The sequence below is a fragment of the Labrus bergylta genome, chromosome 18 (assembly GCF_963930695.1).
Source record: "Labrus bergylta chromosome 18, fLabBer1.1, whole genome shotgun sequence".
Classification (NCBI taxonomy): Eukaryota; Metazoa; Chordata; class Actinopteri; order Labriformes; family Labridae; genus Labrus; species Labrus bergylta.
In genome coordinates, this window is record NC_089212.1 from 15,815,582 (window position 1) to 15,831,052 (window position 15,471).

At 38.8% G+C, this 15,471-nt stretch overlaps 1 protein-coding gene across 4 annotated transcripts in view; it reads left to right on the plus strand.

Annotated features, from left to right (window-relative positions):
- Window positions 1-15,471, plus strand: part of ltk (leukocyte receptor tyrosine kinase) — a 51,319-nt gene that overhangs the window by 12,446 nt on the left and 23,402 nt on the right. For all 4 annotated transcript variants that reach the window (XM_065966408.1, XM_065966409.1, XM_065966410.1 and 1 more), the window contains exons 2-6: window positions 3,199-3,297; window positions 6,504-6,653; window positions 6,915-7,143; window positions 8,583-8,722; window positions 8,854-8,988. In XM_065966408.1, the coding sequence (XP_065822480.1) occupies window positions 3,199-3,297; window positions 6,504-6,653; window positions 6,915-7,143; window positions 8,583-8,722; window positions 8,854-8,988 (753 nt within the window). The remainder of the gene's footprint in view (window positions 1-3,198; window positions 3,298-6,503; window positions 6,654-6,914; window positions 7,144-8,582; window positions 8,723-8,853; window positions 8,989-15,471) is intronic.

The following is a 15,471-nucleotide window of genomic DNA, read 5'->3' on the forward strand; positions in this document are numbered from 1 at the left end:
TCTCTGCTTGATAATAAGGGGTTTTTTTAGACTTCTACTTTAGCACTTCTTCAAATGTTGCCATTACTTAGTTTTTTGGGGCTGTTTTAAAGAAGACAGCACATATCTTTATTAAGTGCTGCTCATTATACAGGAGCCTTGATTGAAGCTGTTCTTAAAATCTGCACAACACAGAATATCTCTTCCACTATTTGATGGATTACCACAGAATTTGTTTTTGAGATTATCAAACCATGAAGAGTTATAGGTTAATCTTGTTGCTTGTGCGACAGAGCAGGTGACTTGTGGTTTTAAGTCATAAGTCTTGATGAAATTCTGTACAAATGTTCCCCTCATGGTGAACTGTAACCACTTTAGATTTCAGGTCTTGTAAATGTAGGGCCTTATCAGTAGAGTATTGATCTTACATACTTTTGAAGCTGCTTTCAGAGTTATCTCACCTTACGGGTCATCAGCATTCACACAATCATTTTTTTCAAAAAGCTCTGTGAACAAGCCCAGATATCTCTGTTGTCACATAGTTCATTATGGTGTGAATTGAAGTACCTGTGAGAAGAAAATACATAAATTACCCACTGGATTAGGAGAAGAAGAAGAAGAGATGGGTGGCTGTGGGTCAGTGGGTAGAGTCAGTCGTCCTTGAACCGAAAGGTTGGGGGTTCAATCCCCAACTCCTGCAGTCACATGTCCGATGTGTCCTTGAGCAAGACACTTTACCCTGAATTGCTCCAGCTGCTTCGCCAGTGGCATATGAGTGTGTATGAATGGGACTAGTGTGATATGTGGCGTTAAAGCACTTCAAGTAGTCAGAAGACTAGAAAAATGTGTCTTGTATGAGGAGCTCAGGTGCTACAAACATGTTACTGTTTGTTTTAGAACATCAGAGACGATGACTTCAAGGATCCTCAAGAGTTGCACGCTCCTCCACAAATCCTCAAACAACCTCGAATGTAATTATGGCCACCCACCAACTGCTTTCAACTCAAAGTGTTTGCAGCCTTTAAAACTCTGTCTCTTCTGACATAACCTCGGTAAAAAAGAAAAAAACTCATTAGAATCAGTCTTTCCGTTCTAAAGAACTGACAGCATTTAAGACAGCAAACACAAGCCATCAAAGTAATTAACTGCTCTGCTGGCTTATGATTAAAAAAAGAATCTCTACGGGAATACAGCACCCCCCCCCCCCCCCCCCCCGAAGGTCAAGTAAAAAAAAAGAAAAGATTTATTTTTGGGCTTTTTGTGTCTTTATTGTAGAGATAGGATAGTGGATAGAGTCGGAAATCAGGGAAAGAAGTCATGTAAGGACTTCCGATAGAAAAGAACAGCTGTCATTAAAAGTAACCCATGAACACCAAGATTCCTTCAAGTGTTTGTGTCGCTGTGTCGGCATGTCGGCTTGTCCCCACCCCCCCCAACGCTTTAAACCTAGAGGATGTGTCCCTTCCTTCATCTTTCTAAGTCAAATGGTGCAAAGCATAAAGGCACGTAGAGAGAGGCTGTGACAGGAATTTTGAATTCTGGGGGATTCCCCGGAAAACAGCGAGCTATTTTATTTTAAAAATTTGTTAATATTTTTTTGGGGATAAATCCCCCTCTTTATATGGTATTCAATCTTTCCGGTTTCTGTGTTCAGGAATCTATACATAGCTATGTTTGTAATTACCAATGAATAGCTGTCCTGCCATTGCCTTCACCCCACATCATTTTCAGAACTAACTGCTTTTTATAAAATCTCCTTCAAATAATTCAATTTGTCCTGCTTGACCCCTGTGACCTTGCCTTAGAGGCTCCAGCAAACAGTAATGTCACTGTCCAGAGGCAGTTACAGGGGTTGAGTTGCGATGAATCCGCTGAAATATGATCATCCCCCTCGCTGTGTGCTGGTCATGCTCGTTAGTATGTTGAATGTCATATCACGTGTGAAGTGAACTGCCTCTTAAACAACATGGCTCTATTTCTAGACCAAGTCTGAAGTTCATACATCCATGTATCTATTATGAGGAACTGTAGCATTTGTTAGCATGCATTATGTCTGAGGCTTAATGACAGGGCACTGGTCTGTTGCTGATCTAATGGATAAAGATAGACAACCAAGAGATTGAGATATTTAATGGGCCTTTAAATAGTAATAAAAACCTTAATAGGTGGAGTTCTTTGTGTTTGGTACGATATTTTTTTGCAATATTTTAAAAAATAAAATAAAATTGAAGACTTGGGAAAAAAGGCCATTTATTAAAATGATGATTGGAAACAAGTCATTGTCACAGTATAAAGGCCCTTACACACCAAGGAGACCGTCGGCAGTCGTGAATCGTCGTGAGCCGTCGCGGTTGGGGGTAGGAATCTCTCTGATTTGCTGTTCAGCTAAGCGAAACAGGAGAACCAGTGCACGGGAAGAAATACGGAAGCGCCTCTTCTATTCTTGTTCCACTAATAAAAGACCAAGGGCTGACAACGCCAGTGCCATTTTCAACTTTTTTATCAGACATTATTCTCTATTAGCAGTACCTTTAGTGTTGAGCGACAGCGGTGAGAAAATTGTTTTCTTGTATCACAACAACGCCGACGCCACAGGCGGCCTTCGTCACCACTAGTTCTTTGCCGTCTGCTTGGTGTGTCAGGGCCTATACATCTACACCTCATAGGTGAAGCAAACTCTTCCTTTAGAGTCTTTGCCGTGGCTGGATTTATTTCCTCACATCTTCTCATATCTTTTCGATGATTTGCCAAGTGGCTTCTCATATTACATGTATTCTCTGATGTGTATGGACTGAGTCTGGCCGTGTCTGCATATTGTTTTCTGTTGGTCCACTTCTTTTTCATTTCTTGACACATGGAAATTGAGATGCTTCCATACATCAAATAAACAATTTATAAACTATCTTCCACATTCACAATCACTCCTAATGCATGACTTTCTGTTTGTGCTCGGACATGACTTTTCATTTTGCTTAATTTTGGTTGGCAAATTCTCCTTCAATTTCAAGCTGTGATGTTTTCACAGTAACTTTCTCACTATTTATGTTAATTTCACATTTTCACATTTTCACAAATGATTGTGGATCAAGGGAAATTTTAATCTAAATAGGGTGCTTGGGTTGGCGACTATTTTGTCTAGCAGCTTGAAGTATGATATGAATGTATAACTTGGCCTCAAAAGCAAAACTGTCACTACATTGTCTGTCTTCCTCTCTGCAGTTAGCAGCACCTGCAATGCTCTCTTGGATCACTTTCTGGAAGAAAGCTACTTGGAGCAGCTGTTTCCTCATCATTTGGGTTCAGAAGATTACAGTCAAAGTAAGAGTTGTGTACACACATTTGCACTCACAAAAAGAAAATAAGCCTTCCGATCATCATCTGTGTCAGTACTATAATTACTTGTACATTGGGTCTGACTCTGTGTTTTACAGCGTGAAAACGAGAGACACTACGATCAGAAATGTTGTAAATGATATGGCAACAAAACGTTTATAGGGTTCCTCCAGCATATATGCCCTCAGAGCTCTTAATGGAAATTACTAACACAATAAATTGAAGTCAAAAAGTCATAAAGTCGGAAAAAAAAAATCTAAATTATACATATATATGTACTTGTAAATATAATATTGTGCTTTATATAAAAATATCCATAAATGTACCTACATAAGGACAAGCAAACAGTCCCAAACTTCATACAAGAACTGATAAATGATGTGCTCATGTCTGAGCTATCATAGGCTAATAATTCAACAACACTGAACCGTACCATCCCTACTAACACTCTCCCTTCACAAACATTTTATGTTTATGAACATACAGATTTATAACAGTTCAGTTCTGTTGCTATTGTAGAAACCTTATCCAGAACATGGTATGTCAACTTTGGATATCATCTTATTAGCTTTCTAACAGCTAACTCATGATAGACGAAAATGGACTTTACACAATTTTTAAATGATTTTGATTTACATTTAAAGTAAAAGGATTTTAAGGAAATATTCAATGAAAGAGGGGGGGTACTATGCATCAAAGTATCCCTGAATCAAAGGGGACGTGAGGCTGATGATGGACCTGAAATTAAAGCTTGCTTTTATTCTCCGGACAAGCCGAACAGTTTCTTCTAAGGGAACATATCTAAGCATCACTTTATTCAAAAAACAAAGAACTTCATTATGATTTACATGATTTAAAAAAAAAAATCAGAACATGCCAGAAGTCTGCGCTTCAATCTGTATAAATTTTGTTTACAATATTGTGCAATCGCAACACACTTCTGCAACGGCAATAACTAACCGAAATGAATGTAAGAAGTCTGAAAAGGAAAAATGCTCGATTAGAAGGAACATTTAAGAGATGAGATTTTAATCATTGCCTAAATCACAGCTGAATTCTTAAAATCCCTTATAAGGTCAGAAATGATTAAACTTACACTACAATTATTCCCCCACAAGACAGATGATTAAAGAGATAAACTACTCAATATAAAGTTCAGGTTAAAATGTGACTGGAGATGTAATATCAGAGATTTCAAAGTTGAAAATGAAACAACAGGATCAGTTTCCTCACAACAGGAAATCGGTCGCTGGAATAACAAACCAGGCATAGATGTGGTCATTTGGCCTGATGATCAGTGGAAGCTTAATTTTTAGTTTTCTATAACGGGGAAACATTCGAGTGGTTTCCAATGACCTAATGATTTTATAATATGCCTTTTATTTCTGCCCATTATCCCCAGAGGGAATTCTCTGGCGGATTTATAAATTAGTGGGAGTGTCAATTTCTCCTCCAACCATCACACGATGTCTCTAACGCCTCCGCTTCCTTTCTTATCCTGATCATACAACCCCACGGCCCCCCCTTAAAGATTGACAAGCCTGACGCTCAACCTCTTCAAAAGCAGAATTTGGTTTTCAATTAGATTAAGATCATAGTCCTAATTTGATTCGGGTTATTAGCCATGAAAGCTACAAACCTGTGGCAGAGTTAATTTGCAGGTTTGATTTAAGGAATTTTTAGACCATTATTTCTGGAGCTGTGCATCTTCACTGGTCTTACGATTCGATTCGATTACGATTACGATTATCCAGCCAACGATTCGATTGGATTCGATATCACGATGCATCACGATTCATCCTCAATTTCCTATTTTACTGCACATGGCTACTTTTTCATAAACAGAGACAAACAGTCTTATAAATATGAACTCCTTTTGTTTAATTTAAAAAGTGATTTAGACAACAATGTCATTGTCAATATCTTTACATTGTAAGTTAAAATTAATACATTATATAGGTAGCCTACAGTATAGGTAAAAAGTAGACTATAAGTGTTTGTGTGTTTAGTTTATTATACGAGATTAAGATGTTTTTAAGTCACTGTGTGTTTAGTTTATTATACGAGATTAAGATGTTTTTAAGTCACTGTGTGTTTCCTTCTCAGGACGTTACAGCCTTTAGCTGTGAGCTTTGTTCAGGGTTAGTTTTGTTTCTGTCCTTTTTATTTCAGACGAGTTGTGTTTAGTTGCTGCTGCTGTAAACGCCCCATTTCTTGATATGGATGTTTCACATTAAAAGCACTTCAACTTCAGATAGGCCGGGGACCGCAGCTTCAGCGGAGGTGCACTCGGTGACGCGGTGTCGGGAGTCAACTTTGTTTACAGTCGCTCACTTTATCACGAGTCACCGCCACAGCCCCTTTCTTTTAGTTATCCTGGACTTAAGACAGAGAGGCATCAGTTTAAACACACCTTCAGCTGTAATGAAGATGCTAATCCGTGCTGCGGTCGGCTAAAGACATGCCGAGTCAAGCTGTTTCATCCTGCAGCGGAGCACTGTGCTCCGAGCCTGCAGGACCAGCTGACTCTGCTCATAAAGTCACTAAGCACAGGACCGGGACTCAATTTATGTTGTTTTCTGTCACAAATCCTTCTGTTAGCCTACATTACTTTCATTACACACCACCGTGTGTGTTTAGGTGAAACAAACTCAGCCGCATTTAGCGGTTAGCAGATGCTTTTTTCTAACCCTCGTCAGCATCGATTACGTCCTCTCCCTGCATCGGTGCATTAGTTGTCTAGTCTGCATCACGATGCATCGATTAAATGATTAATTTCAACAGCCCTATTTATTTATGTAAATCTTTCTGTACAATCTTCTTTTTATGAACTACAGTACAATGCTTTCTTGGATCTGATGAATGTCTCTCTGAGTGTGTATTTCTGCTTTAAATGAATGACTTCCTGTACTCACTTTAAATAGTGAGTTTGGATTAGAGTGAGGGTGAGAAGATGAAACACTTCACCTTTTCTCTTATAGTTAATGTTCAGCAGTTTGAGAATTTAAAGTTGTTTTTATTCATCATATGTCTTGGAACTGATATATATGTTCATAATCCTGAGTGGATTTAAAATGAATTAAACTATATTAAAGTAGTCTGTTTTTTTCTGATGTTTAATAAATGACCCCCCCCCCCCCTTCACAAATTCTACAAAGTTACAAGCTAAACTTTGTCCTTCTGTCTTTTAGATACGTCATGTGATTTCGAGTCACCGTGCCTCTGGGCTTCATCAAATCACACTGATCAAAGCGACTGGTCAGTGATGTCACCACAGCAGCAGAAAGGCGCTCATGCTGGGATGATGCCTGTTACTGACTACTCAGTGGGAAGCCCTCAAGGTAAGAGTAAAAAAATCCCTGAGAAGAAATTAAATGAAACTGATTAAAGGTTAGAAACCCAGTAATAGATCTCAGTGACTCAGAGCTCTGTGAGTCAGTGCATCTCTCTTGACATTTATGTTAATTATTTGCATGATATACTCCTAATGCACAGTCTGTGATCCATCCTGATGCTGAAGCATTTGTCAAAAGTTTGACTGTATCGTTAAGTGGCTGTAAACCTGCCAAGCATGAATCTTCTACTCTGTTTGATTACCCCAGGGCACTTCCTGCACTTAAGCTCCTCCCCTGCCGCAGAGGCCTCTGGGACATGTGAGTACCACCTAACCAGCCCAGTCCTGCCAGGAAGTAACAGGGACTGCATGTTGCAGGTGGCTCTGTATGAGGCCGTTCCAGCGTGGGGGAACCTCACGGTCCTGATTAAGCCAGTCCTCTCAGGTTCAGCTGTTCGATCTGTGGTTCTGAACAACAAGAGACGTGATGAGCGCAGGTCAGCAGACAAACTCCAACACGCTCTGTGTGCCTCTGTGATCATGTTTGAGCAGAATATTCATTTGTTTATTGGCGTACTCATTAGAAATGCAGCTCATGTCCATTTAATTAGTGTCACACAGCAAAAGCCTGCGTCTTTACTGATTGAAGTGCTTGTCAAGTAAAGCTCCAACTTACTGAATAACTGAAGGGAGCTCAGGTTCACTGCAATGGAAGGTGACAGGGGCATTCAATCTGAGCAAGGGCACAGAAACTAATACCTTTAACTTCTGTGCTGCTGAAGTTAAACACAGAAAAGGATTTCTTGTCTTTCATGTGGGACAATCTCTAGAATCGTGAGGGTCAGTGGCCCCTTTGTGTATGGTGGGTCAATGGAGACAGGTATTTTCCTTATTGATCTAATGCTGAAAAACAGCTACCCGCAGAGCAGCTTAAAGCATTCGGGTCTCTAGATGCAGACTCTGTAAATGAATTCGTTCATAATTGGTTGTGACAGAAGAGGGATGGATGGGCATATGCAATTGGCTCGTACGTTGGCTTTGTTTGTGTCTCTGCAGTAATGGACTGAGCAATTCCATTATGAGACACACACACATACATAAGTTTCATTTATTCAGCTCACAATTTAACCCCCTACTCACCTGTAGATGTAACATAAAGATGTACTTTTTTTAAGCACATAGTCTCCATCCTACTCTCTGTAATTTGTACTGTAGTGCTGTGTGTCATTTCAGGGTTAACCAGTACCCACTCTGAAGTCTAATTGGACATTTTACTGCAAAGCCAAGGGGTTTATGGATCTGGAAATGGCTTAAATGCATTATCTTTATCTTACTGTATTCCATATAGTATAGCGCAGTATTCATCCTCTACTAAATGTACTCTATTTCTGAAGCTGACAACAGCAGGGATGTATTTTATAGATATACCTGAATGAAAGCTAAGTGAAGCAGCCATCAGGTAGGAAATTAAGGGTGTTATTCTGACTCAAAAAATTATACATGAACTTTTTTTTTTGCATTTTTCTGGAAGCCAAAGCTCTTTTTGAGTTTTTACAGATGTGTTATTTGTTATGGCCCTCTTATGAGTCCATAGCTGACTGAATGTGGGGAGTGGTTGCTGTGCTGTCAAGGTAACAAAGTGACAATACAAGAGCAAAGGATGAAAGTCACAGATAGATAAAACATTGTTTTATGAGAATTTGAATATATTCACAATGTTTTTAAGGCCATTCTAGTCCATTTGGATGAAATGTAAGGTGTTTGTGTACAAGCAAATGCCACAGAGCAACCACAGCACCTGACCATGTTAACATAAAAAATGTCTTAAGTCAAATATTATTAAAGCCACTTTAACTTAATGTTTATTTGTTCAATGCTATTTATTACAATTTGGCTTGTTAAATCTGTAAAACATTTCTCTAATTGGTTGACGCAGGGGTGAGTGGGAGGTTCTAGAGACTATGATTGGCCAGGTGGAGGAAGCCTTCCAGGTGACCCTGCTCTACACTTCTTGTTTGGGGAACGATGGGACTACTGTGGCGCTGGATTCTCTGGAGCTCATAGACTGTGACTCAGGTGATTTCTGTTCAAAGCAATCACTAAAGCGTTTTAAGAATGTTTGCTCTAATACAATAAACAGCAGGAACCCTCTGAATGGATGTGTGATTACGTCTTTGTAAATATACTATGTGCTTGCTGGGATGCAGATCCGATCGACGGGCTGGATGATCCATGTGGGGAATCTTTCCACTGTGAGAACTCAGGAGGCTGCATCGACCATAGCCTAGTGTGCAACTTCCACACCGACTGCCCATTAGGAGAGGATGAGGGCTTAATCTGTGGTGAGGTTGAATTTTTGTCTTAACAAAATCACAGCATACTGAATACGATGGTGCCTAAAGGCAAACTGTGGGCTTCACTTCAAAGGAGACTTTGGCGGTTGGCTCCAGAGGTTTTCCCATGTGTGATGATGAATCACTTTTTATTTATTTTATCTGCACCATTAAACTGAGTCACTGAGTGGGAGTGGGAAACATCATGAAGGCAAACTCTGTGCCTGTGCTTCACTGTGTGTGATTGCTCAAGCACACTACACTTCCTTGGCCGTGGCACGCCAGGAAGAGGTGTGTTTCGGCTCGGTACAGTACAGTTCAAGCACGCATACTCAACGTGGACAGGCTTCTATTATCCAGAAATCCCCGAATGTTATGGCTGTATCTGACTAGAATGACCCAAAATAAGCCACAATTTCATTAAAGTGGCTGTCATGTTCTCTGTGTTGTTCTTCGATGTGCAGACACGGACTCGACTGCACGACCCTTTTGTTTTTTATTTTTTGAGTCCTCCTGTCTTGTAAACTAAGCACGCTTCATGATCACGTAAAGACATGCATGTGTTGTATTACGACTTTATGTACAAGAGGTACAGTGACCTTGGTCAGGCCTGATTAGTCCTGGAGCAGTGTGAGTGCAGGCCAGCGGGGGAATGAGGAGGGCGGGCAGCACGGTATGGGGCATCTTGGCCTAGTGTGAGTGCACCCTAACACTACAGGAGTCCTTAAGCAGAGTATTGACGTACTGGCAGGCTCTAATGCATTTTCATCAGTATTCAACTTTAAATCTAGGCTGAATTTTGAATCCTGGAACTGGAGATACCAGATTATTCTGTGCCAAGAGCCTCATCACAATATATATATATATATATATATATGTATATATATTTTTTAATACTTTTTATTTGATAGTTTTGAAGAAAAATAACAAACTGTCAGAATGAGCGTAGATCTTCATATAAGTGCAGTAAGCACTTTTGTACCTATGTAGGTAAAAACATGAATCTTGGCAATCTTGTTCATATTTATTGTTTCAACTCTTCCTGCTATAGATAGCGGTATGGTTGACCATCTCTTTAAGTCCTGTTTAAGGTTGTTTTCCAGTTTGCCATAGTTGTATTCTTGTAATGTACTGAGGTCTTTGGGGATGAACACCCCTAAGTATTTAATTTTGCTTTGTTCCCATTTAAATTGATATTTCAGTTGAGTATCTTGATCTATTGGTTGGCCAATTACCATTGCCTCTGATTTATTTGTGTTTAGTTTATATCCAGAAATGCCGCTGTATTGCTTTATTTCATCCATCACTGCAGTAAGAGACTGGGTTATATTAGTTACATACAGAATTACGTCGTCCGCATACATTGCCATTTTGTGTTCTTCCTGTCCAATATGTATTCCTTGTATATTGTTATTATTCCTCATTTTTTCTGCTAAAGGTTCCATAGCTAGTATAAAGATCAATGGGGAGAGGGGGTCCCCCTGCCGTGTACCTCTTAAGAGTTCAAAGGATCTCGACAGGGTGCCATTTACTCTAATCCTCGCGTTTGATGTATTGTACATCATTTGTAGCCAACCAAGAAATTTTCCATTGAAGTTACATTTTTTACTTGTTTCAAATATATAAGGCCACAGTACACTATCAAAAGCCTTTTCCGCATCGAGTGTCAACATGAGTAATTGCTGTTTTTTTTCTGAGAGTGTTCAATTATGTTTAGAGTCCTTACGTTGTCACTTATGTGTCTATTTGGAACAAAGCCAGTCTGGTCTAAATTTATAATATTAGGGATTATTTTCATCAACCTGTTTGCTAAAATAGCTGTCAGCAGTTTTTGGTCAACGTTCAGCAACAAAACTGGTCGATATGACGTAGTCTGTTGGGTCTTTGCCCTCTTTGTGCATTACTGTAATTATTGCTGAGTTCCATGTGGGAGCATACTCGTTAGTATCGAGGGCCCAGTTGTATACTTTACATAAATATGGTATTAATTCTTGTTGAAATTCCTTATAAAATTCATTTGTGAAGCCATCACTACCTGGGCATTTCTCATTTTTAGTTTTTATTCTAGTTTCTTCTAGTTCCTTCTCTGTTTTTGGTTTTATCAGCTCTGTGTTTTCTTCTTCAGTTACCTGGGGTAAGTGTATATTTTCAAGGTAATTCTGGATTTTTTTTCCAGGTTACTTTGAGACTCTGGGGTGTACAACTTCTGGTAATAATTTACAAATTAATTTGCTATTTCTGTCCTGTTAAATAGATTTTTTGAGTTACTGTCCTTTATTTTCAGTATCTTTGCTTTTGTATTTTGTTTTTTCAGCTGGAATGCCAGTAACTTTTGTGCTTTTGGTCCGTTATCATAATACCTTTGTATGGTGAAGGTTAATGCTTTTTCTATCTTTTCCAGTTCAATTTGGTCTAACTTTTTTTCTGATTTGTCTTATTTCATTTAAAGTCTGCCTTTTGGGGTATTGTTTGTGTTCATTTTGAAGTCTATTTAAGGAGATTAATAATTGCTTTTTTTTGCTGTTCTTTTTCCTTTACCTTAAATGAAGCCAGCATTATCAGTTCCCCTCTAATTACTGCTTTAGTCCCCTCCCATACCATGATGGGGGAGACCTCTCCATTATCATTATTCTCCAAATACTCTTTTATTGCTTTCCTTATTCTGTTTTTAATGTGGGTATCATTCAAAAGTGAGTTATTAAGTCTCCAAATTGTTGACTTTTTCTCTATTTCTAAGTTTAATTTCACAGATATCATTGCATGGTCTGTTACCTCTATTGCATCTATTTCACATTCGGAAACCTTGTCTAGATCTGTTTTAAACATAAAAAAGTTGTCCAGTCTTGAATATTTATTGTGGGCTGCGGAGTAGTAAGTGTAGTCTCTTTTGTTAGGATTTAATTTTCTCCAGATGTCTATAAGACCAATCTCAGTTTCTGCCGCTTTTAATATTTGTGAGGCCTTCTCTGCTCTATGTTTTACATTGTATTGGCAGTCTACCTTGGGATTCATGACCAGGTTTAGATCACCTCCCATAATCACTGTCCCTTTTGCCTCTAGAATGACCAAGCCTATTATTTTGGATATAAAGTCAGGCCCTTGTTCCGGTGGCTTGTATACATTAAAAAATTGTATTTCAGCATTATCTATTCTTCCTTTAACTAGTATATATCTCCCATCTTTATCTGCAATTGTTTTTTCAGTATGGAAAAGAGTGTTATTCATAATCAATATCGCTACTCCCCTCCTTGCAGAATGAAAAGAGGCTGAGTGTACTTGAGTATTTGCTAATCTTTCTAGTTTCTTATGTTCTTCTCTTGAGAGATGAGTTTCCTGGAGGAACATGACATTTCCTCCCTCTCTCTTCATCTTTTGTAGCACTTTTTTCCTTTTTATTGGGTTATTTAAGCCATTCACATTTAGTGAAGTTATCTTAATGTCCCCTGACATAATAAGATAATTTTTAATGTTTTGAGTCATATTTGTCTTCCTAACTATGTTCCCAGGCCATATCAAAAAGTAAACAAAAGTGATAAATTGAAAATAAAATAAAAGTAACATACAATTAAATAAAATGACTTCCAATAATGCCACCCCGCTAATTGGGCAGCTTTGTTTGGTTTTCCATGTGTCTTTTGTCACATGGATCCTAGGGTCTATAAGCGGTTGTGACCCTTTGCTTATCAAAATAAAAAAGTGTCTGTTACAACACATAATGAAATACAGCAGAAGTAGGCTTTTATAGCCCCTTCCACCTCGGTGCCTCTAATTTCCCTATTTTATTCCTGTATTTTTTTACCTTAAGGCCTAATTTCTGCATCATCAGGAGGCATGTTTTTCTAAGAGCCAAACTAGTCAAAACAAAAAAGCAATATTAAATTAATTTGATCATACATATACAAGTGAATGATTTCATGTTAGTAAGTTCATTTTAATAAGGTAGAGACAGATTCAACAGTTTAGAACTAATTCTGATAACACCAATTTTTAAATGCTCTTTTCATCTAACTCACCCTTGCCCATTTTTTTCATTTGTTTGTTGATAATTGATCAAATTGTATTATTTTATTTGTGCTAGTTTCCATTTAAGGCAAATTATACGCTCGTCTAATATTTATACTTATGTATAAGTGTCACCCCGTCCCCTTTAAGTCAGGGTGAAGAAAAGGGGGCGGTATCGAAATTACATTATTTTTCTGACACTAAGAGAATTAAAGAAAATCATTGTTGCTCCTTAATCTGAGCTAATTTATTAGTGTATGTTAGGAGAAAGCAGAAATTCATCATAGTCCCCTGCACATTAGTTTTTAAATAACCATAAAATCTATTCAGTGAAGTTTATATTTACGACAAGCATTCAGTCAAAGTTTAAGCATATGCAGGGGGACAGAGAAAGTCTCCCGATAAACGCGGGATTAGATGTACCGAGTCATACATACCAACCAGTACACCGTTAGAAGTTGTCTTCTTTAAACTTAAAACAGTTTTCCATTTTTTTTTACTTGTGTCTCCGTCCAGGTTCTGCTATCTTGGCTCTGTCCAACACCGTATTTCAGTCTTCATGACATTGTTAGGTTTAAGTAACTTAAAGTAATGGAAAGGCTAGATTTATATATAGTTCATGCTTCTTCTTTTTTTATTATTTACCAGATTTACTCCACATATGACGGATTTCCTACCTACATCAAAAGCCATTAGTCTAATTGTCCTGAAACTCCTCATGCGCGCTCCTCTCCGCCTTGCGTCTTCGCTGCCGTTCCCCCTTGGATGCATGTGTTTTCCAAAAGTCTCCTTCAAGCAGCTTCTCCTCCAAGTCAGCAATGTGACATCTTGGGATCTGTATATCCAGGGCTTTACCGGCTGCATAGGCGTCTTCATAGATGTCTATTCGGTCTTTTTCAAACACCTTTAGCCTTGCTGGGTAGATTGTGTGGGATTTCACCTGTCTTTCCTGTAAGTGTTTTCTGACTGGGTGCAGTCGGTTTCGTTCCTGTTGGATTTTAGTAGTGAAATCCTGGTCAAAAAAGATTCTTGTGCCCTGCAGTAGGATTTCTCTTTTCCCCCAAGCCGATCTGAGAACTTGTTGTCTTGTGTCCCAATCAACAAAAGAGACAATAATCGAGCGTGGTCGAGGCCGATTGTTCTCTGTGCGCTTACTTGCTGCGGCACGGTTTGCTCGTGAAATTTTCTCTTGAGCTTGTAGTCCCAGTTTGTCCTTAAGCAGGCCTTCCAAAAAGTGGATCATGTCTTCACCCTCTGCTCCTTCCTTCACATTATAGATCCGGATGTTATTTTGTCTTGATTTATTCTCCAAATAATCCAGTTTATTGGTTGTCTCTTTCAACTTCATCATTAGGAAATTATTGATCTCATAAAAAACTGTCTCTGGAAACTGGAAAGTGCCAGTCTTTCCTCCACCTCCTCCATCCGTTCTCTGGTGTCTTTTATTTCTTGTTTCACCTCTTTATTATCTTGTTGTAGTTCAGAGAAAGCTTGCTTTGTTTCCGTCCGGAAGTCTTTGAAGTCTTTTCAGAAGTTGTCCAATTTAGAGGAGATTTCGTCGGGAAACTTTTGGAGTAATTGTTCCATCTCGTGTTCTTTGTCTGTGATTTGTTTGTGATTTTGTGATTTCTTTCCCGTCTTCTTCTCTGAAACTGAGATTGCTCCTGAGCGCAAATTCATTCCCTTATGAGGATAGGCCTTTGGTTTTCCCCTTTTCGTTTCGAACATGTTATATATTTATCAGCTGAGACCGAGGTGATAGGGAGCTCGAAACTCGCGCTGCCATCACTTGCGCGCGTCCTCCGGAAGTCCTCCATCATCACAATATATTTAAAGTGTAGGAAGTATCTTTTATATGGACGTTTCAGAGTGTGAAGCCTCGACTGCTCTTCTGTCCTCAGATTCAAAATGTTCTCCTCTGCTCCTGTTCTGTTTTCTTCATGGGCCAGAAATTTTTCATCCAGACTTCACGCCTGACAACACCTGCAATGATAGATAATTAATCAGAAAATGCTACAGCCCTTGTGTATTTGAGATGTCTTTGACATACAAGATTTGAAAAATATGCTGCAGAAAAATGCCTTTTTTTTTAGTGTGTCAACACACTAAAACAAGCTTCCTTCTTTTCAATCGAAAACATCAATAATTTAGTTCAGAAAAAAAAAAACACTTGACACACTGAGACCCAAGAGGCCTCGCTCAAGTCGCTGACGAAATCAATGAATCAGGTCTGTTTATAGCTCTTGAGTTGTGGATCCGTGGGGGAAAGAAGCTGGATCACAGTGGCAGATTTATTTTTTTTAACTTGCAGCAAACTCATAAAATACTCTGCCTAAGTAGTACGCATCCTTCTTACTTCTTACTCTCAAGTTATCGTTTAAGATCTGATGAAAAGAAAATTATTATTTTTCTGGCTTTGTATGGAGCGACTGGCCTTGTTCTGTTCAAGGCATCTTCCAACATCTGTCACATTGAAGTAACTGTTCTGAG